Here is a 23,187-nt window from a genome sequence, read left to right as displayed (position 1 = left end):
AAGCCATGCGGCTATACTTACAAAGAGGCAGCAAAAGATAAAGCAGCTTTCTAAATTAAATTCTGTACATTATTTGGGAATCCATTTCAAAGATTCACACTCATGTGATCCAAAATACAGTATAAAGTTTCTTCGTCTGACCTCAATATTTTTAAGGTGGCAGATTATTCTGTATTGCTAAAAGTCTACTTAACTTTTTGTGAGTGTTTTTCAAATACACATAAAATTGATAAATAATGATACTATCAATAGGAGAATTCGTATGATTACTGTATATCCCTGGTGATTATTCTTCCTATTGATAAATTAGAAAAACCTTATTGTTCAGTTTTATGGATCATTCTCCATGTTCCACAAATCACCACTGAAGTAAGTTTGAATCATGTGAGAAGATATCCGCGGTTTGCAATAAGAAATTTTATTTTCAAACAACATACAACTTAAGGGATTTGAACCTGAAACATGAGCAGTTAACATCCAATGCTTTATCTTTAACCTTGATCACTGGAGTTGCAGACCTGGGAATGGATGGCCTCATCAATATTCAATATCATGCAAGACTACAACGAATGAGCACATTTTGCAACCTGTACTAAACAGAAAGGAAAGCTCTTTATACACAAAGATCACTAGAGAACTTGGTAACCTTGTTATTTTGCTTTATTATCTGTTTCTTTGAGACAAAACAAGTACACCGTTTTAAAAACATATTCCAAGTTTTCACAACTCAGGGGAAATAAAATGCCAAGGGAAACGTTGTTGTGCTCAACATTATTTTTGCCTATCCGCCATTGTTTAATTTACTTAAATTTGATATTATGGCAAAATTAGATTTACAACGATAACTATTGAAGATCAGTGACCACATTTGACCTATGTAGTTACAGTTTTTTCTGACACAAACCTGATCTTCAAATAAAAGCAATCTTGTACGGGACCTGGTACATGAAACAAACAGTTTAAAACATATCGCTCTGTAGTGCAAGTTCACTGTGCATTAGAGGATCAAATTATTTCCATTAATATATTACACAGCTAAAATATGGACAATTGACAAAAGCCAAATATTGCAGTTCTGAGAAAGCCGAACTTAGGAGCGAGGCCAACGTTTCGGGCTGATAACTTTTTATTAGAACTGCAAATGGTAGAGATGCAAGAGAAGGTTCAGAGGCAGGGGAGAAAGAAACACAGAAAGACGTGTACTAGAATGGAAGACAGAAAAGATTAAACAGCACCAAAGGTATGGCAGGGAAAGGCATGAAAATTGGTATTTGAACGCGTAAAGAAACAAAAGTTGAACTTAGAAAGGTAAACTGGAGTAGCAAAATCCTTATCAGCCATTAGCCCATCTATTCTTTGGACATCTTGCGTGGGTAATGTTCTCCTATTGCATGTTAATCCATTTTCCACAGACATTGCTTGAGTGAAGTACTTGTAACATTGCTATATTTACTCCAGACTAAATGAAAAATTCAAATTAATGTCAACATCAAATTAAAAATACTACCTTGATTTTATAAGCTATTATTTTATTTCCCATCTATAAAAAAGCTCACAGTTTAAAAAGGCAGTTTCAAAAACAGTGTTTCCTTTGACTGGGGGAGAATTTAATACAACTCATGGACAGGAATATTTCAGGATCAGTTGAAACAACACTACAGTATCTTCTCCAAAGTTATATCACATTAATGTCAGAAGAACTGCCATCACACCCACTTGAGTCAATGTTCCAATTTTAGATTAGCTTAAAGACACCCCAGTTATACTTGCACAACTATGGGTTTTTGCTGCAACATCATATATTCAATTTTACAGGACCATTGAGGAAAAATTAAACACAAAACTGCACCAAATGTCTTCCAGGTGAGACAGTTACTCTATTAAATAAAATTTACTTTGCACATATATAAATAATATTTTCAGAAGTTCTGGAGTTCAGGGATGTTCTTGTAGAACTCGAGAGACTTTGGATTGGAGAAGGCGCTAAGCTGCTTTACATCTTTGCCAGCGATAACCTGCTTCACCGCCACCTCTACTTTCTTTCCACTGATGGTGTACTACAAAAGAAAAGGTCACCGTGAGCAACATTTCTATTTCCTCATATTTTTATCATGATAAGCAATGGCCATTCATTCATACATTACTGTACAAAACAGGATCCGATCTTAGATGAGTGCCCTCTTGCAGTGCAAATACTGACTTAATATAATACTCTATTTTGGCAAAAGTGTTCAACCGTTCATAGGGCACAACTTTGGCCAGGCAGAGCAGAGACCGATATTCTGATACCAGTACACAGACATGCATCTGAGCTTCAATATCAGTTTCTTTTTTCATGCTCTCTTAATAATGTTAAAAGTATTAGTTTTACAAATTTGCTTTGCAACCATCTGATATAGAGATCGTATTACAGCACTTCAAACAATTACGTTTCTGTTTCAGAGCATGTTAACTTTGTGATTCTCACTGTTAACTTTGTGTTATTTGTTGTGTGATGCCGTATTCTCATTAGATTTACTATCACCGTTCTAGGCAAAATCTCAAGCTTTATTTGAATTATATGGTGTAGATTAGATCAGATCAGTTGGATGAGCTTTGTATTGCAGATGTGTAGACATGAAAGCAAAATATCCATTTTGTATCTGAAACGAGGATGTCATTAATGTTGTTGTTCATTTTCACACCATGTGGCACAATGGGTGGTATTTTTGCCTTTTCCTTGGCATTCGATTTGTTTTTTTTCCACGAGGCCAAGTTGCTTGCTCGACACTCAACCCAGCCTGGATGTAAAGCATGCAAGGTGCCAGTCAGATTCGAACTTGGGACCACTGGCCTCAAAGTCCAGTGCTGATGCCACTACACCACCAGCTGGCTTCATTAAAACAAAGGACCAAAATAATGCCATAAAATTCAATGGAGGTGATTTCTTGAAAATTTTGGGAATTACCAATAAATTGCAATACATGAAAATATTTAAAAAATTCCTAAACTTCTTTTACCCAGTAACAAGAATGATATGAACACCTTACAAGTGAAATTTGAAGATGCACTAAAAATCTAATTCTACTACCGCAGTCTCTGAGGGTTGTCTGAAATTCGGAATATTATTTTTCAATCATCCAAGTATTAATTTGGCAGTGCAAACCAATGATGCAAGGAATTGGTCTTAATCCTGAAAAGACAATAGCTCACTGTGATACCCCGTAAGGTATTGAGGGGTGGGGGGGGGCGGCGCCACTACACAAGATCGAAGTAAGCTGCAGAGAGTTGTAACATGTCAGCTCTATTTTGGGTACCATCCTCCATAGTATCCAAGACATCTTCAAGGCGTAGTGCCTCAAAAAGGCAGCGTCCATCATTAAGGAACCCCACCACCCAGGACATGCCCTCTTCTCATTGTTCCCATCAGGAATGAGGTACAGAAGCCTGAAGGCACACATTCAACAATTCAGGAACAGATTTTTCCCCTCTGCCATCCAATTTCTGAATGGATTTTTAACCCATGAACACTACCTCACTACTTTTTTGTTATTTCTGGGGTCTTTTTGCACTACTTAATTTAACTATTTTATATATATATATATATATATATACACACACACATACATACACGCACCGTAATTCAGTTTTTTTCTATATTATCATGTATTGCATTGTAGTGCTGCCGCAAAGCAAACATATTTCACGACAGATGCTGATGATATTAAACCTGATTCTGACTCCGTATGAATCCCAGTTCTGTTAACAAGCATCTTGGCGCATTGAAGGTGGCTGTTTATTTCTCACATCCATCAAGGAAAATAAGTACTGGGATTGTCTACTAAATGTCCACTTACTAGCATAATTTTTGGAACGTCTTTGTCCTGCACAGTTAACTCTGAAAGTATTGTGCATCTTTTTTAATATTTATGTTTTGTATATGCTACATTTTAAATCACTGCTAATCATCATTCTGTAGATTTAATGAGTATATTGTAATACTTATGTACTTTGATAATAAATTTACTTTGAACTTTATTACACCCTCTCAGAAATCCCATTATGATAGTAACCTCCCTGTTTGCTGGTGAAATTGTGGAAATCAAAATGCAAACCATTATCATATTTTCTGGGAATGCCCCGTTATCAAAGACTATTGGAGTGGGATACACAATGCCCTACAAGATATCTTTATATGTGAAATACCCTTAGAAAGTAAGACCATATATTTTGGGTATATACCTCAAGAATGGTTGAAAAGAGATAAATATTTAATGAATATACTGCTGGTGGTTGGTAAAAAGACCCTTACCAGGAAATGGTTATCACAGGACAGCCCAACTTTAAATGTATGGATGGAAATTACAATGGACATTTACAAAATGGAGAAGATAACAGCATTTGTTAATCATAAGTTAGAACAATTTGATTCATACTGGAAAAAATGGTTTAAGTACATAACACCTCATAGGCCTGATTTTATTCTCACAAGTCAATGAATATGTTGTAAAAAAAAGATCACTCCCTACTTTGTACATAGTTTTCTTCTTTTGATTGTTCTTTCTTTCCTCTCCTTTCTATAAGTGTATACCTCAGATAAATATTATGTGGAGATTTGTGACAAATATATATGTACAGTATCTGAAATACATCTTATGGCAAGTTTTGTCTGATGATGAACTTCAATAAAAAATAAATTACAAAAAACATTTACTTTGAACTTTAATTACTCTTACTTGTAAATAAACATTCAAAAGTTCAAAGTACATGTATAAATTATACGACCTTGACATTGGCCTCCTCACAGGCAGCCACAGACCAAGAAACCTGAAAGAATCCATTAAAAAGTAGACCAACACCCACTGCGCAGAGACAGAGAGAAAAAAATAATGCAAACAATAGAAGCAAGCAACAGTGTTCAAAACCAAAGTGAGTCCATAGACACGAAGCCCAGAGCAGGCCCATGGCCTCAGCTCATTGCACAGCGGGGCGGGTTGTCGCAGAGCTCGCAAACACAAAGCCTGGAGCAGCTGGAACAGGATGCGTCCTCAGCCTTGGGGAGGAGGGAGAAGTAAGTGTCGCGCAGCAGACAGCAGAACTGGCTCAACCTTCACCACTGGTCCCAGCACCCAGCCTTTCCAAACCATCCAGCCCAGCTTTTAAATTGACCAATTTAATCGTTGCTTTAACCAATAGGGAACATACAGATGTTTACTGGAATGAAGTACACAAAGCAGATGTGAAGGAAACTCTACACCCAATCATTGCAAAATGCAATATGACAGTTCAGGTCCATACATGAACAAAAATGAGAAGAACAAAAACCAATAGTTTGCTTGAGAACATGAATGGGTACAGAAAAAACAGAGCAACTTACAGGAATGTCTTTAGTCTCCAGTATGAGTGCAGGGACGTGTCTTGCTGATAAAGCCTTTCGGATGGCACTCCTCACCTTTATCACCAAGTCTTCTGTAAAAATGTGACTGGAGGCCATTTTCAAGAAAAGGATGACTCTTTCCTCACCATCCTTGTTGTACTGTGGGACACAAAGGCTATCTGCAACTTGCTCAAATGCTTCAACTGCAGGACAAAACATCACAATCTGATTTCAGAAACAGAACAATAAAAATCTGCTATCTTTCACCCGGACTCGATACATTAACATTTCAATATTACCACAAGATTCATACGGGAGGCGACTTCCCTTAGCCTCACCTTTCTGTTTTCTACAGTACTGTGAATAATACATAGTTAGGATGCCCAAGACTTACGCACAGTACTGTAGTAATTTTATGTGTTGCACTGTACTGCTGCCGCAAAAAAAAACAAAACAATTTCATGACATGAGTGATGATAAACGATTCTGATATGGATCTCTATTGTGGACTGAGAGTGGGAAGGGGGCAAGGAGTAGGGAACCATGGTTGGGAAAAGGGAGTGGGAAGCACCAGAAAGACATTCTGTAATGATCAATAAACCAATTGCTTGAAATCAAATGACCTTGCCTGGTGTCTCGAGGCCCCCGCCCCGGCACTCCTTTCTGCCACCAGTCCCCCACCCCTCCCATGGTGCTCCACCTTCACCGTTCCCAACATCCTTTGCTCCTGCCTGACTTACAAACTCGCTCTCCGCTCCACGTTGTGCAAAAGTCTGAAGCATCCTGGTATATATATATACATATTCGTCTAAGGTTTTTGCACAGAACTGTATTTCTGAGTTATCTTTCAAACTCATTCTGCTCCCAGGAACTTGACTCAGCCCTTTTCACAAAGAACACAAGTCTATCAAAGGCCTTCTAATTATTCAGATAGACCTCATTCTCTACAGCATCCTTGACTACCATTCCTTTTAATATTATAAATAAATTGATAATTTTGGTTAAATACTACTTTCTTTCCGGAAGTTTTTTTTGGCCAATCTTTAAAGAGTTTTATACCAAGATGCCAAGCTACAAATGGATGTAGCTACCTTGCCAGGCATCTTCATTACCAATTAGATATCGAGGTACACATAATAATCAAAACTCACTTTTAAATTGTTGAGTCTATTCTCTAACATGGAATTTCATTATAGGTGATTTGAAAACATCATTTTTCAACGTCATTACTTCTGGTCATGTATGACAAAGCAGCCAGTAGGAACTGAGTGAACAGGTTCTCATGTGGCCATTGGCTTCCATCGAAAAGCAAGATCCGCACTAAAACGGCGCTTGAAAAGCAGCAAAATAAAAAAGTCTACAACTGTAGTTGCAGGAAGGCACCAGCTTGTGGCAGCACACTTTAAACCTTACCAATGTGGTAGATTTCCGAACTCCCAAATCTCACTCCGTTTGGATTCAAAGTGCCATCACTAGAGAAAGGAGAAACGTATTGGAGTGATCCAACTTCAGAAGATAAAATAAATAAATAAATAAAACGCATCGTGTTGAATGGGGTGCCAGTTACAAAATTTCATATCATCACTGCCTTCTAAAACATGTCAGTATAACCTTTATAGCAGGGGTTCCCAACCTGGGGTCTATGGACCCCTTGCTTAATGACATTGGTCCATGGCATACAAAAGCTTGTGGACCCCTTCTTTATAGGGTCAAGGATTCAAAACCTAGATCTAAGTTATATAAGCGTATAAACAAGAAATAAGGTTATTTATTATTAATTAGAGATACAGTACAGTAACAGGCACTTCTAGCACAACAAGCTCATGCCACCCGACATGACCAATTAATCTACTAACACAAACGCCTTTAAATGTGGGAGGAAACCGGAGCACTTGGCGGAAAGCTACACAGTCGGGGGGAGAATGTACAAACGGGAATCGAACCCAGGTCTCTGGTGCTGTAGAAGTGTTACATTAACCGCAAAGACACAATCATCCACAAAATCTATTGCAATTTTATATGCAGCTTATATTCAAAAAATTGAAAATCAAGAAAAACCTTGGGGGGGAAAAAATATCTGGAAGAGAGTTCAGGGCCTAAATCATCAGTCATCATTCTTTCCACCAGTTTAGTGAATTGTCAATTAATAAGGTGACATCGTGTAAGAAATGTGATGCGAGTGATTAAATTACTGGATTGGTACCTCAGAAGCTGGGATCAACAATCCAGAGGCCCCACTATGGTAGATAGGAGTTTAAATTCAGAACAATAATCTGAATTTTTTTTTTAAATCAAGGCCTAGTGGCCATGAAACATTTCGATTATTGTAAAACCACATCTGGTTTACTTATGTTCTAGGGGGGAAACCTGCCTTCATCTGCTCTGGTCTATAAGTGACAACAAACCTTCACTTTTAAACGACTGATTATATTATCTAACATCCTCAAAAATGTTTTATTATTTAAGAAGTGCTACATTTCGAATATAATCTGTGTTTCAGTGTGATGTTACCTCAGACAGATCTAATTCTTAATGGTTAATCTTCAATTCACATCAAGGCAGCACTCTAATTTTGAGACGATAAGGTATACAATAGAAAGATGCACAAAGATCTCATGATGCTCATTACCCAGCTGCTGTGGGTGACTAACAAGCATTTTGAAAGATGAGGGGACGAAAGTTAAAATCATCCCGGAATTGTACACAATGACAGAGTCAGGGGCTTGAGCACAATTAGTTGCTCCTGCTGCAAATCTACACTCCACATGAATTCAAAATACGCACAATCACAGAACGTGACAGGGTGTTTAATCCCACTGGGGCAGACTACATATAGCCAATGATATTTCTCCTCAAGATGCCTAAACGAGGTAGATATCTTCCACCACCACTTTCACTATTTCAGCTTTACCAGTGTCCACTCAGCCATTGCTTTTGCTCTTTTCTCTGCTCCCTATCTTCTCTGTACCTTGGGCCTCACTTTAATCTCTAACCTGTTCCATTTCTAGTGAGAGGTCCTGATCTGAAACACATGAAATTTTGTTTTCGTCTCTCTCCCCCTCAGGACACTGCCTCTCCTGTGTTTCTTCATACATGAACATCTGCACGTCAAGCATGGATGTCATTACAATTCTAGACAGCTCTGAAAATCAAAAAACTGATAAAATGCAACATTTTAAATCAAATATACTCAAAATTATGGCATGCTTTTGTGGTGTTTCAAATAAAATATTTTCCAAATTTGGATAGAAACAGAACTCAAACGAGATGAAAGGAACATGAACATTTCCTGTGCAACTGAAACCAGGACGAAAACCAGCCTGACAAACATAATCTCAAATACAACCAGGTTCACCAATTTTTACCCATATATACAGAAACACAAAGGATGACAATTCCAAATCACAGACTGTAATAAACAAGACCTTAATTGTCCTAATTACTCATGCCCAAGGTTCAAATGCATTGGATTCCAATTAACTGCGACACATCAGGTCCAGTACATTTTGGCCCAATTAAGTAGCTGTCTCAATTAGCTGAAGTTTCAAAGAAATAGTTAAAAAGGTATAAAACACAAACTAATTTTAACTGATCAAATTATGTATTTAAATGAAATACGGAACAAATTAGAACACTACCCATACACTACTGTACTATAAAACTGTGTATTAGTCCCTAATAAACATTGAAGAAGGAATTATACGCTCCTGTGTTCTTTTGATTGACTGTAAATGAACACTATCACTGCAGTCACCTAGTGCAGTTCATGGACTGCCTTCATACAATACTTTCAATGACTGCATTCTCCTAACCTTTGTTTTCATTGTTACATTTAAGATGATTGTCAAACCTTCAAGCTCTTCATGGTTCCTAATTTGTCGAAGTAGTGAAATCATTTCAGTTTCACTCCTGGACATTTCTTGCATCTCCAAGCCTGAATGCTTGAAGCTGCAGTGCGCAAAACGGTTCCAAATTGCCTCACTGCTTACTTCTCAACAACTATCAATGACAAAAATCACGGCTTCATAAACACAAATACACATAACTGACACTATTTTAAAAAAGACCTTTTACCATGTAGTGTCTAACTGCCACAAAAGTGCATGTAACTGATGCTAGTTAGAAGCTGTTCGGCAACAGTCTCCTGTCCCAATTAAGTGACATAGTGTCCCAAATAAGAGGTAGTCCCAATTAACCGGAATACAGTGTATTACTTGAATATAGCCTTATTTGCATATTTTTGGAAGAGAACGCTTTCCAAAAAGGCAAGAAAAGCTTTCAAAAATGTTGTCTAAATCCACGGTTTCAAGTTGTTTAGCAAGTCATAAAACTCAGAAGTTGAAGGAATATTTCCCAGTACAGGATTTTTTTAAAATAAATTACAGCAAATAAAATCAACTTTCTGAAATCACAGTTCTATAATCTGTGAATGCCAAAAACTTAATTGTTAAAAAAGAAAAAAAAATCAAACCATCCTTGCCTACCTTCACATCCCAAACGTAGCTCCTGATAATAATTTGAGTCATACGATATGGGAAGCAAGCCAATTGGCCCACTGTGTCCATGTCAATCAATACCAACACTATTTTACCACATTAAGTCTGCTCCTATTCTTCAATCCCTTGATTATTCAAGTGCTTGTCTAAATGCCCCTTAAAGTTAATAATTGTATCTGATTTCATCACCTCCTCTGGCAACCTCAGACTTTCACCTCAGATCCCCTTTAAAATGCCTTTCTCTCATCTTAAACGTGTGCCCTTTTCTTTTTGATGCACCCCAACCATGTGAAACAGCACTGGTTATCTACCCTAAGTTTCACAATTTTATATATCTCCATCATGTCATTTCCCAGCCTGTGAATCTCCTCTGTATTCTCTCTCCCATAACCACATCCTTCCTATAGTGTGGTGATCAGCACTACATGCAATACTCTCAATGTGGTCTAAATGGTATTTCATAAAGTTCCCATACTTTGCTCCAACCTACAGAAGTAAGTTTGGCAAATACCTCCTTCAACACTTTGTCAACACTTTCAGCAAACTATGGACGCTAAACGTCAACGTCTCTCTGCTCATCAACACTCTTCGGTGCCAGGGGTTCCCAACCTTTTTATGCCATGGACCCCTACTGTTAACCAAGGGGTCCATGGACCCCTGCTTGGTGCTCTACATTTCATGGAAAATTTTTTATGCTGACTTGACTTCCTAAACTGCATCACCTTGCAATTGATAAGATTAAATAGTTTCTCCAAATGCTCCACTCAACTTTCCATCTGATCCACTGTCTATCTTGCTGTGGTCTAAGACAACATTCCTGCACTTCATCTCAGACTCCCCAATTGTCATGGAGATTTTGCTAGTTACACTGCCACTGCTTTGTCTCAAATACCTTTTGCAAAATTTTTTGCAGACATTGACACATCTTTATAACTTCTCTCCAAATGAGAGGACTTCTGTTAAAATAATATCAAAGAAGAAAAAAATCCAAACAGCTGTTTTGATTGTTCAAACCTACCTTCTGCCAAGCATTACGATCCCTCCAGTTTTGGGGTTTATTTTAGCGTAGTCACCGTGTGCCCACACACCTAAATTTGAACATTAACAACAGTTAAGATAGCCAAGACAGTTGAAGCACTTCTCATAAAATCCGTATGCTTTTGGGTAATGTTAACTGTAGCTCCCTTAATGCCTGGGACTAAGATGGAGCAGAATTTGTTTTGCTCATTCAGAAAGCTTTCTTCAAGCAACAAGGGAAGCAGTTAATGAAACCAGGGAGCAAGTCTGGTCAGGTGATCATAGATTCAAAGGGGGAGCATTTTGGGAACAATGAAAATATTTCTGTAAGCTTTAGGATAGATATAGACGAGGATTATTTATTTATTGAGGTACAAGAGAAAAAGGCTCAACTGTCTCTTTGACCACGCCACCCAGCCATCTCCTGATTTAATCATAGCCTAATTCCGGGACAAATTACAAATGACAAATTAACCTACTGATACACCCCTGGACTGTGGGAGAAAACCAGAGCACCTGAAAGAGATCCACGTGGTCAAGAGGAAAAATGTACAAACTCCTTACAGGCAGCAGAGTGAGAAGTCAGGCCCTTGGGTGAAAGTGCTAAAATTGAGGGAGGGCTAATCATAACAGTTTTAGAAAAGAACTGAGAAAAGAAGATGAGGAGCAGCTGCAAATCTACATATGGCATGTGGAAGTCTTTTAGACGCCAGCTGGTTGGATCTTAACATCAGCTTGTTCCTGTGAGAATGAAAGATAATGGTGGTGCGGTTCAGAAACCTTTGGATGACAAGAGACATCGTAGGTTTAATCAAAGAGAAAGAGGAAGCAGCTGTGAAGCTGAATCCAATAAGGTCCTTGAGGAATATTAAGGAAGCAGGAAAGAACTTAAGTAAGGAATTTGGGGAGCTGAAAGGGACCATTAACATCCTTGGTAATAAGGATTAAGGAGAATACCATGGCATTTTATATCTATATTAGAAGCAAGAGAGTAGCTGGGGAAAAGGCAAAGACAAAGGAAGGAACTTAAGTGTGGAGTCACAAGAAGTGGGTAAGTTCTCAAATGAGTTCTTCACATCGATATTCAGCGTGAGAGGGTCATGGATCACAATGAGATTAGGGTGGATACGTTGACAGTCTAGAGCAAGCCAATGTTATGGAAGTATTGGGTGTTTTGAAAAGTATTAAATTCAATATGGCTCCAGGACCTGCTGGAATCTATCCCAGCATTCCGAGGGAGGCACGTGGAGAGATTGCTGGGGTATTCACAGAGAATTTTGTCTCCTCTTTCATCGCAAGTGAAGTGGCAGAAGACTGGAGATAAGCCAATGTTGTTCTTTTTTTTTTTTAAATTTATTTATTGAGATACAGCCTGGAATCGGCCCTTCTGGTTGCTGGAGCCATACCACCCAACAACCCGCAATTTAATCGCTAGCCTATTCATGGAACAATTTACAATAACCAATTAATCCACCAAACAACACATCTTGGGGACACTGGGAGGAAACCAGAGCATCTGGAGGAAACCCACAGAGTCTCAGGAAGAATGTACAAACTTCTTACAGATGGTGGGAATTGAACCCATGTCAACTGGTACTGTAAAGCTTCCTGCTAACCATTACGCTACTGTAGCAACAGAGATAATCCAGGAAATTATAGGCTAACATCAGTAGTAGGGAAACCAATTGAGAAGATGATTAGTGATAGGATTTACTTGCTTACGAACTCATTGAGGATGATCAGCATGGCTCCGTCTGGGGAAGGTCCTAACTCACAATTTTTTTTTTGTACGGGTGATGAGGAGGATTGATGACAGGAAGGCAGACAATATTGTTTACATGGACTTCAGTGAAGCATTTTATAAGGTCCCTCATGATCAGCAGGTCCTGAAGATCCACAATGAATTAGGATTTGGACACAAAAGCGACTTGGTCACCGAAGACAGAGGGTAGTAGTGGAGGAGTAGTTTTCCTGCCTGGAGGTCTGTGGTCAGTGGTGTTCTTCAAGAATCAATGCTGGGACCTCTGTTATTTCAATATACGTGTACAGGTAATTTGGGTTACAATATAGATAGTCTACTTAATAAGTTTGTATCTGACACAAAAATTGATGGAAGTTATGTACAGTGAGGAAGATTGTCAAAGGATACAACTACAAAGAGATCAGTTGAAAATTTGGGTAGAGAAATGTCAAATGGAGTTTCATCCGGACAAGGGTGAAGTGTTGATCAAATGTGATAGGACAGTAAACAGAGCTCTTTAAGAGTATTTCCACACAGAGTGATCTTGGAGTACAAGTCCCATAGCTTCCAGAAAGTGGCAATACAAGTGGGTAGCTTTCCTTCATCAGTTAGGATACAGAGTATAGATGTTTGGACGTAAGGCCATGTATGGAGTATTGTATGTACTTCTGGTCGCAACACCACAGGAACGATGTGGAGACTTTGGAGAGGATGCAGAAGAGACGAACCAGGTTGTCGCCTGGATTGGAGAGTATCAGCTATAAACAGAGTTTGGATTGTCTTCTCTGGCGCATTGAACTCTGAAGTGTGAACTGATATAAGTATATAAAGATAACCAGATCCTTTTTTTATAAGGGGTAGAAAAGCCAAATACAACAGCAGACAATTAAGCAGACACATGAACAAGCAGGGAATAGAGAGAAAGTGATCAGATGCGGGCAGATGGGGTTGATTTAGATTGGTACCATGGCCAGTGCAGAATGAGCCAAAGCGTCTTCTTTGTGCTGTGCTGTTCTATTCTATGCAATTTAATTATTTCACAACATTATCCCCATTTCCGATTTCAAAAGAATATATTTTGCTCTAAGTTATACGGTTCACAATTTTCTCTCAACAAACCTATCAAAGAAAAGAAAATCAGTCTACATCTGGCTGCATTTTAAAATAGTCATCAATATTTAATTTTGAACATCCATCTCTAAATAATATTGGATTATATCACCAGTAAAATATGTATGTGCGATTTAAGACTATATTTGACAGAAGTATTTACGATTTATTCTGTGTAGTCTGGTTTCATGTTAAGCCTGCTAAACCTCATTTAGTGGAAACAGACTTTGCTGCAAAGGATGAAAATACCAGAATAAGCCATTCTCAAGCTTTGTTCATATGCCCGGAAGTTGCAAATCATAATGCTACTGCAATAAAGGGAGGAAATCAGACAGCAGCTTCTGAAGTGTGCAAAGGCAACACGAAATGTGGAAACTAAGTTGCTGTTAGTAATACCCAATTCTTCACAGAGCCTGTTGTTTTGCATATTCCACTAGAATCAGTGAACTGCTGAAAACGTTAGGATTTAGAAATTCTATTGTATTATACAATATTTATGCACTACATGACACAATTTCAACATCAAGAGTCAGCAAGGGAATAGAAAACTCTATGCACTACAGCAGGGGTTTCCAAACTATTTTTATGCCAAGGACCAATACCATTAAGCAAGGGGTCCAGGGACCCCTGTGATTACAGGGATCACATGCAAGTAGTATACAAAGCTGCTCAGGACACCACTTCCGAGATTTCCAATCGTACACATATCTCACGGGACAACTTTGCACAGAAACACACCTTCTCAGCACACACAGGTACCAATCCACTGCAGCCGTACAGTTCAGTACTGGAAACCCATCTCAGGCACTTTCTCTGAAAGTTTTCCTTCGCGAAAACTTTTCCTGAAGACCTCCAAATTCTCCCATCACACTCCGATCCTTAATTCCTGCTCCACTAATTGTTAGTCTGCCACTGCCACCACATCCTTGCAGAAAATCACAAGGACTCCTCTCAATGGAAACACCTTCACTGATGTTATCCAGACATTCATGGGTCCCACAATGGTGAGGCACATGAAGCAAAAGGTTTTCAGCATGCACTGAAGAATTTCGAGGAAATAAAAATGTTTATTAGTAAAAGTGTTAAACTGTTAAGTTGGTGAAAAACTTGTTTTGAACACTGTTCATACCCATCAATTCATTGCAATAGTGCTTTGAGGTAGTACATGGTAGAGCAATATCAGAATGCAAAATAAAATGTTACAGTTACCGAGAAAGTGCAGTGCAGGTCGACAATAAGGTGTAAAGTCGCAATGAGGTAGATTTGAACCATTCAATAATCTGATAACAGCAGGAGAAAAGATGCCCTTGAGCCTGGTAGAATCAGGTTTCCCAGTGGAAAGGGGAGGGGATCAGAGAAAAGGTTCGGGGTAGATGGGTTCTTTGATTATTCTCTGCTTTACAGAGGATGTGGAAAATGTACAGGGTCTATGGAGTACAACCTGGCATCAATGATGCACTGAGCTTTATCCCACCACCGTCTGTGGTTTCCTGTGGACATGGACATGGGATGCAGCTTGACGACACATTAGTGCTGAGGATAATCGTGGTGAAGGTGTTGTTGCCTATCCTTACTGATTGTGGTCTGTTGATCCGGAATCTGCAAAGAAAGATGTTGAGTCCCAGGTCTAAGAATTCTAATGTTGATTTCTACCATGCATTTGGGATGATTTTTCAAATGAAAATAGTGTCCTTATTATACTTGTGTGGATTAAGTACACAACAAATTTCGTTCACAGTCAATGGATAATCTGTTCACTGGCTGAGGCTGCAGCTGACTTAATTTACTATTAATAAATCTGGAGAGGTCTAGAGTAATTGAGACTTTTGTTTAGAAAGAACAACCAACATTTCATAAGCACCACTACTCTCTGTTAATTACACTAAAATACTGCAATGCAGAAGTGGTACAAGGCATGCGTTCTTATCCATTATATCTATTTTAGATACATATAATGCACACATACAGCAGTATGCAAAAATCTCAGGCACATGTAAAAAATTCTGTAAAGCAAAGATGCTTTCAAAAGTAAAGAAATGGAAAGGTTCTAAATATCAAAAAGTTATTATAAAGAGCAGTAAACTGTTTAAAAAAAAACATAAATTAAATCAATAGTTGGTGTGACTACCCTCCCTTTGCCTTTAAAACTGCATCAATTCTCTTACGTACACTGTCGTGTAGTTTTATAAGAAAGTCGGTCGGTAGATTGCTCCAAACATCTTGGAGAACTTGCCACCAATGTTCCCTCTAATTTGTAATGCCCAGTGTATGCAAAAACCTCGGGCTGTGCAACTTTCCGCCCGGCGACAACATGCACGCACTGAATTTTATATGTAGAGGTATTCATTTTAACAGCTAGCCAAACACTGTCAACAAGTACTTTGATCTTCTCTGGGTTTGATCGTTTTCGCTCTTGTTCACCTGCACTCTCACAAAACATATGCAGCCGGCCTGTAACGGGTGCAACCCTCTCACTGGGGCTCATCTACAAACTTGCTTTGTCAGTTAACTCTGCTAACAGCCACGTGACTCAGAGGTGAGGAGGCCACCTTTCATAAACAACACACGTCCAGGGTCAGTATGATTCGAGTTCAACCAAACAGGAACTTGGGGACTACCGATTAAAGGAACCTCAATTTGAGCAAATGCTATGTAAATACTGCCCATACACAATTATTGATCAGCAAGAAGTAACAGATCATACACCAGATAAAATTATAAAGGAAGTATATTTAACTGTTTGATAAAAAGTTGAAATTGTTAATAGGAAAAAAAAGAAAAAATTAATAAAATTAAAATAAAATTTAAAAAATTAATAATACAGTTAAACCAGTCTAAATGTGCACATACACGTTGGAGCTCATTTCAGTAGTGGTTGAGTGCACTGCTTCATTCCTGGGCATGGAATTCCCATCACTCATCACAAGTAGAACTTCCCTTCTTGAACTCCATCGTCTCGTGAAGCACTCCTTGAATGAAGGCCTTCCCTTCGGATTGGATCCTCCAGGCGTCTTCCCTGATCTTCTCCTCTCCACATCTCCCACCAAAAGACCACAAACCCGACTACTGCCAGTCTCTCTCCACCCAGCTCTCCTTAGAACCTTCTGTCCATCCCACCATCCTGATTGGCTAACACAACATTCCTAAGTTCAGCATGGCTCCTTAACCTCTAGCCAAAACCAAAACACTCTACCAGCAGGATACACTGCTTTTACAGAAAAATGCCAAAAGAAAACACCTCACAACATTGCAGTGGAAATATTGACCATGGCATTACACAAGTAATGAAGGATTTTCTCGCCAGAGCTTTTGCACTCCACCCATACACGATTTGCTTGTTAAATTACACTTTAAAAAAGTCAAGTCTCCAAATCACTTCATTTCTTCCCTCTTGCAAATTCTCCAGCAACTTTTGCATCACAACAATACACACAGGTAACACCAGTTTCTGTACTGAACATAAATATTTCTCGTCGTTGCACGTTCCTGATCTCATGAGGTTTCAGTGTAGCAGTTTCTACTGTTTCATTAAGCCATTCCGCTTTAAATGAACTATCAGTTCTTTTGTGCTTCATACCCTTTGCTTCTTTGGAATTCGACACAGTGAATCAATAATTTCTTCAATAAAAATAGCCAGTTCGAAAATCTGGAGACAAATCATCAAAAACTCCACTTTGTCAACACCGTCCAAAATCCGGAAAGGAAATGTGATTGCGTATGATCGTGAAATATACTTAACATGCCAACGAGGTAGAGGGTGACAACTGTTTGTGCGCTGTTTAAATTCCTTTGTGCGCAGGTAGCAAAAGATGTGTGCGTGCGCGCACCTTAGAGGGACTATTGCTTGCCACAGTTCTTCTGCAGATTTTGGCTGTCTCACTTGCTTCGGTCTCTCCTGCTTATGTCTCTTCTGAAAATCTCAAGACAGCCTTAATGATGTTGAGATCAGGGCTCTGTAGAGGCCATACCATCTGTTGCAAAACTACTTGTTCTTCCTTCCGCTTCCTTTATGACCTTGGCCGGGTGTTTGGGGTTTCTGCCCTGCTGCAGATTGAAGCTGGGACCAATCAGACGCCTCCCTGACGGTATTGCATGATGGATGAAAACCAGCTTGAACTTCTCGGCACTGAGGATTCCATTAATTCTGACCAGATCACCAACTCCATTTGCAGAAAGGCAGCCCCAAAACTGCAGGGAACCTCCACCATACTTCACTGTTGGCTGCAGACACTCATTCTTGTAGCACTCTCCAGCTCTTCTAAAGACAAAATGTTTGAGCCATAAATTGCAAATGTTGAATCTTCAGTCCAGAGCACTTGCTGCCATTGTTCAGCACTCCAGTCCTTGTGTTTTTGGGCATAGATGAGTCTCTTGGCTTTGTTTCCACTTTGGGGGAATAGTTTTTTGGCAGCAATTCTTCCATGAAGACCACTTCTGACAAGACTTCTCCAGACTGCTGAGGGCTGTACTTGGGTCCCAGTGGTTTCTGTGAATCAGAGCTGATAAGCAGTGCTGGACTTTTTCCAATTTAGAAGGTACATCAGTTTGATGCATCTCTCATCTGGTGCACTCAGTTTCCCTGGCCAACCATCGCATTTCTAGTCCTCAACCTTGCCCACATCTTTGTGCTTCTTCAGAAGAGCATGGACATCTTGAAGCTTTTGTTTGCTGCCAAGTTTCTGCTTGGGAGAGATCTTGCTGATGGAGGATGACCACCATGTGTCTTTGTTACTATGCTCACTCTTGTCTTGGTGTAAGAATTGATGATTAGAAGGTTAAACTGTCACATCAGCCACTCCCTCACCTCTAGGTTTGATTGCTCTTTGCCCAGTTTGTTTCCTTCTACACCCGTTTCTGTCTCCATTAATCAGTTTAGTTAATTCAACTCATTATGTCATTGATCACTGGGACCTGTTTGTTACCTTTGTTTAATCATGCACTTGGCTATATACCTACAAAGTAATGAGGTTTTTATTTGAAAAGTGATCTATTACTTAATATGTTACTTCCTCTAACAAAATACAAAAAAATCTCTAACATTTTTTTTTGGAAAATGAATGTTTGGAAATCTAAGTCTTGCTCTTTTCTACTCACACACCAATGCAGGAGACAAAAAAAAACATCTAATACAATATTTATATATTAAAAAAACTAAGGTGCCTAAGACTTTTGCACACAGTATTGTATTTACTATAAAACAATTTGGAGTGGGAGCATGTTACATTTATAATTATTCCACTGGAATTTGATATTCTTTATAATTAGCAGTGGGACTGAATTCATATTTTAACCAGAGTGTCATTGGACACATTCAATAAATCCTAAGCACTTGTAATTCTAATAGCCCTTCTAATTGATTGCACTATTACAGGCATGGTATTAAGTGGCTGTATCAGTCTTGCAGAATCCGACCAAAGAAGATTGCACTCGTTTAGCAAATAAAGTATTATCAGGGGCAAAGATTAGCAACTCATCAGGGAGACTGCAGTCGTCAATAATTGTGGCAATTGGCTAGACTGGGAATTGCCCAAACATGTGACAAAACAGTTTTGGTGGAATGACATGCAAACAAAACTAAGCTTTGACAGAACAGATGATTCTGGGATCAGCTACAAGAAAAGCTAGCATGAGGTGATCAACACAAATCTCTTCAGAAATTTAGCTTCTCAAGGAACAATCGCAAAAGAATATTGACGAATTGATGGTGAATAACAGTTAAAGTGGCTGGTATGAATAATAAAATAACTTAATCTTAAACAAACATTATCAATTATCTTAAATCACCTTTTGCTTAAGGTACAGGATGGAAATGAAATTAAGATAGCCAAATTTTGATAAACCAGAATTTCAGATCAATTAATCAGCAGTAAATATTTCCAGGCATCTGATTCTGGACATACTTTCACCGTTCAAAGGGTGCAGAAAAAGCTACTGGAAGTGGATACAGCCCAATCAATCACAGTACCTCCACTTTCTGAGAAGATTGTGTAGGTCGGCATTTCACCAAAACGTTGACAAACTTCCACAGAAGCACAGTGGAGAGCATGGTAGCTGGGTGCAACACGGCCTGGTATGGAAATACCAATGCCCAGGAACAAAAAACGCTCAGAAAGTTGTGGATGCAGCCCAGTCTGTCACAGGCAAAGTCCTGCCTACCACTAAGTATATTTACACAGAGCGCTGCCACAAAAAAAACTTTCTCCCTACGCGTTCATTGGCGCATCAGCAGCCACATTGCCGTTCCTTTAGCAGTTGTTTTACGAGGTCAAGGCGCCAGCATGGATGGAAAGATTGCAAGAAGCTGGCCAGATTCCAACATGGGACCTCTTGTTCTGAAGTACTGGTGTGGATACCATTACGTCACTAGCACAGACTGCCACACAAAACCAGTATCCATTACCAAAGACCCCCACCAGGCCATACCCTCTTCTCACTACTACCATCAGGGAGGAGGTACAGAAGCCCACACTACCAGCTTCAAGAACCCTACAGCCATCAAGCTTCTGATCTGATATGGATAACTCAATCACCACTACTGTAAACTGATTCTACAACCTACAGACTCACTTTCAAGGACTCCTTACAACTCATGTTATCAGTATTATTTTTATTTGCAAGTTTGTCCCCTTTTATACATTGGTTTTTTGTCAGACTTTTATCAGTTTATGTATAGCTTTTCATAAAATTCTATTGTACTGTATTTCTGAAAGATGCAAGATTAAATGGTTCGAAAGGTTCCATTTAATATCAGAAAATGGACAGTACACAACCTGAAATTCTTACTCTTCACAGACATCCCCGAAAACAGAAGAGTACACCCAAGGAATAAGTGGCAGAAAAATGTTAGAATCCCAAAGCCCCCTTCTCTACTTCCCCCTCCACCATGCACACACAGCAGCAAATTATCAACCCTCCCCCTCCCCTTACTTCAAAAACCAATTGTTCACTCCAACAATTCGACGTGCCACCGAATCGTTCCCTCCCTCCCTCCTTAATAAAGAGGCAGAGAAGGCGCTGACAGCCAATATAGATTAGATTCTATCTGTTCCATTCACAATTATTCCACTAATTTGCTTCCTTTACTAGTAGGGTGGATAGGGGAGAACCAGGGGATGTGGTATATTTGGATTTTCAAAAGGCTTTTGACAAGGTCCCACACAGGAGATTAATGTGCAAACTTAAAGCACACGGTACTGGGGGTATGGTATTGATGTGGATAGAGAATTGGTTGGCAGACAGGAAGCAAAGAGTGGGAATAAACGGGACTTTTTCAGAATGGCAGGCAGTGATGAGTGGGGTACCGCAAGGCTCAGTGCTGGGACCCCAGTTGTTTACAATATATATTAATGACTTAGACGAGAGAATTAAATGCAGCATCTCCAAGTTTGCAGATGACACGAAGTCTAGAGGGGTCACAGTTTGAGGATAAAGGGGAAGCCTGTTAGGACCGAGATGAGGAAAAACTTCTTCACACAGAGAGTGGTGAATCTGTGGAATTCTCTGCCACAGGAAACAGTCGAGGCCAGTTCATTGGCTATACTTAAGAGGGAGTTAGATAAGGCCGTTGTGGCTAAAGGGATCGGGGGTATGGAGAGAAGGCAGGTACAGGCTTCTGAGTTGGATGATCAGCCATGATCGTAATGAATGGCAGTGCAGGCTTGAAGGGCCGAAAGGCCTACTCCTGCACCATTTTCTATGTTTCTGTGTTTACCTTTTTGAAACATCCTGAGCAACTCAGGTGAATCCCTGTCTAAAGAACCGGAAACTTGGGAGGTTTTTTCCCCCCCTAGGAGTACAGAATGGCCTAATGTAGAGGAATCATAATGCAATAATCCAAGCAACTCAAATATATGCCCCCCAACCCTCTTCAACATCCATGTGAAGAACTCACATGAATCACATCACAGCTCATAGGAAGCAAATTATTCACAAACCCAAGAGACTGCTTTAGAATAATAACATTATAAAGCCTCATTGATGTTAAGGCATCATATTAAAGTACTCTAGGCCTAGGAGCCAAATGAACCTCCGGATTTACATCACAGTGCCTCTGAACACTCTCCATTGCTCACAAAGGGAAGCAGGGTCACTGTAATAAAAGGCGTTAGGGGTCTGCTCATACCTGGAAATTTAGCAAAGTATGCCTTGTGATACTTGCTGCCACTTTCATCATTCCAGAAGTGTGTAGGTTGACAGGGAATGGGTTTGGTGCACACCAGCTCTCCACTTTCTCCCCACAGAACTTGCTCTATGGATGATAAAGAGAACCAATGTCATGTTTCCCATCATTTTTATTGCTGTTTTGTTGAAACTTACTCAATGGATCGCTTAAAGCAGATTAGCTTCTCTATAAAGATAATTAATTAGATTTTGGCACTATGGCCGTCATGTACACCTTGTTGATTAAAAGCTGCAATGGATTATAATTAATTTGATTTTTTATTGATGAAAGGAAGATTGATGGGGGCTGAAGTTTCCCAACAGGTAAAGGTGTTCTTAATATCAAATCTATCAGTAGAAGGTTACGTGACAGCAGTTTTAAGGTTCATCAAATCAGTTACTAACCAGGAACAATACAATCAATGATCCAGGCCTGGCAGGAGATCTCTCAGACTCAGCTCTCCTCACTCATTCAAGGGGATGGAACAGCAACAAACTGACCTGGAGATAAGGGGATGCTTGTGGACAGATAAGTAGCAGATGGAGAAGACAGATGAGAGGAAGAAGAGTTGCTAGGATTGATGCCAGGTGGAAAGGTAACACTTGGAACAGGGACTGGAGGCGTTAAAATGATGCGCAGCTAAAAGGATGGAAATCCATTCAGCATAGAATCTGTGAGCTCATCCTCAAAGGTTGGGCGGGGTGGTGGGCTGGGACAGTGTGACAAAACCGTGACGTGTCTTAGTGCAAGTTATTTTAAGCAGGCACAGATAAAGGTACGTAGGTAAGAAATGGCACAGGTGGTACATTGATAATTCAAGTATCAAGGTGAAAGATGATGCTCAACCCAAAGTGATCCTGAAACTTGGCCCTAAAGATGAGCTTTAGGAAAGATTTTAAAAGGAAGCAAGAAGATCAAGTGTAGTGGGCTCGGGAGAAACAGCCTCAGCGAGAAGCGAGATAAGGGGGTGATTGTTCCACAGCCACGGTTGGGCCAGAGAGATGGTGCTCTGAGGGCCAGAGAGAGGAACCGAAAGCTGTGTGAAAGGCAAGGAAGTGGTGGATGCAGATTCAACTGCAACATTTGAAAGACGTTTACGAAGGGCTATACTGCAAGTGTGGGTGGATGGGACTAATCAGAAAAACATGCCAGCACAGACAAGATGGGTCAAAGGGCCTGTTTCTGAGTTGTAATGCTCTGTGACCCTACTTGAGCAACTGAAGTCAAAGGTACGTTTACATTGTCTACCGATACAAGATGGCTTGCATATCCTTTTCGACATCCTAAAGCACTTAACAGCAAATGA

At 39.6% G+C, this 23,187-nt stretch overlaps 1 protein-coding gene across 1 annotated transcript in view; it reads right to left on the bottom strand.

Annotated features, from left to right (window-relative positions):
* Window positions 1–402: 402 nt before the first annotated feature.
* aacs (acetoacetyl-CoA synthetase) overlaps window positions 403–23,187 on the bottom strand; it is a 145,362-nt gene continuing 122,577 nt past the window's right edge. Inside the window, exons 14-18 of the mRNA XM_063034076.1 lie at window positions 21,843–21,968; window positions 10,871–10,940; window positions 6,770–6,828; window positions 5,357–5,559; window positions 403–2,057 (exon numbers count right to left, since the gene is read on the bottom strand). Of these exons, the coding sequence (XP_062890146.1) occupies window positions 1,920–2,057; window positions 5,357–5,559; window positions 6,770–6,828; window positions 10,871–10,940; window positions 21,843–21,968 (596 nt within the window). The 3' untranslated portion in view covers window positions 403–1,919. The remainder of the gene's footprint in view (window positions 2,058–5,356; window positions 5,560–6,769; window positions 6,829–10,870; window positions 10,941–21,842; window positions 21,969–23,187) is intronic.

The sequence above is a fragment of the Mobula hypostoma genome, chromosome 27 (genome assembly GCF_963921235.1).
Source record: "Mobula hypostoma chromosome 27, sMobHyp1.1, whole genome shotgun sequence".
In the NCBI taxonomy this organism is placed as follows: domain Eukaryota; kingdom Metazoa; phylum Chordata; class Chondrichthyes; order Myliobatiformes; family Myliobatidae; genus Mobula; species Mobula hypostoma.
This window is presented reverse-complemented; position numbering and strand designations above follow the sequence as displayed.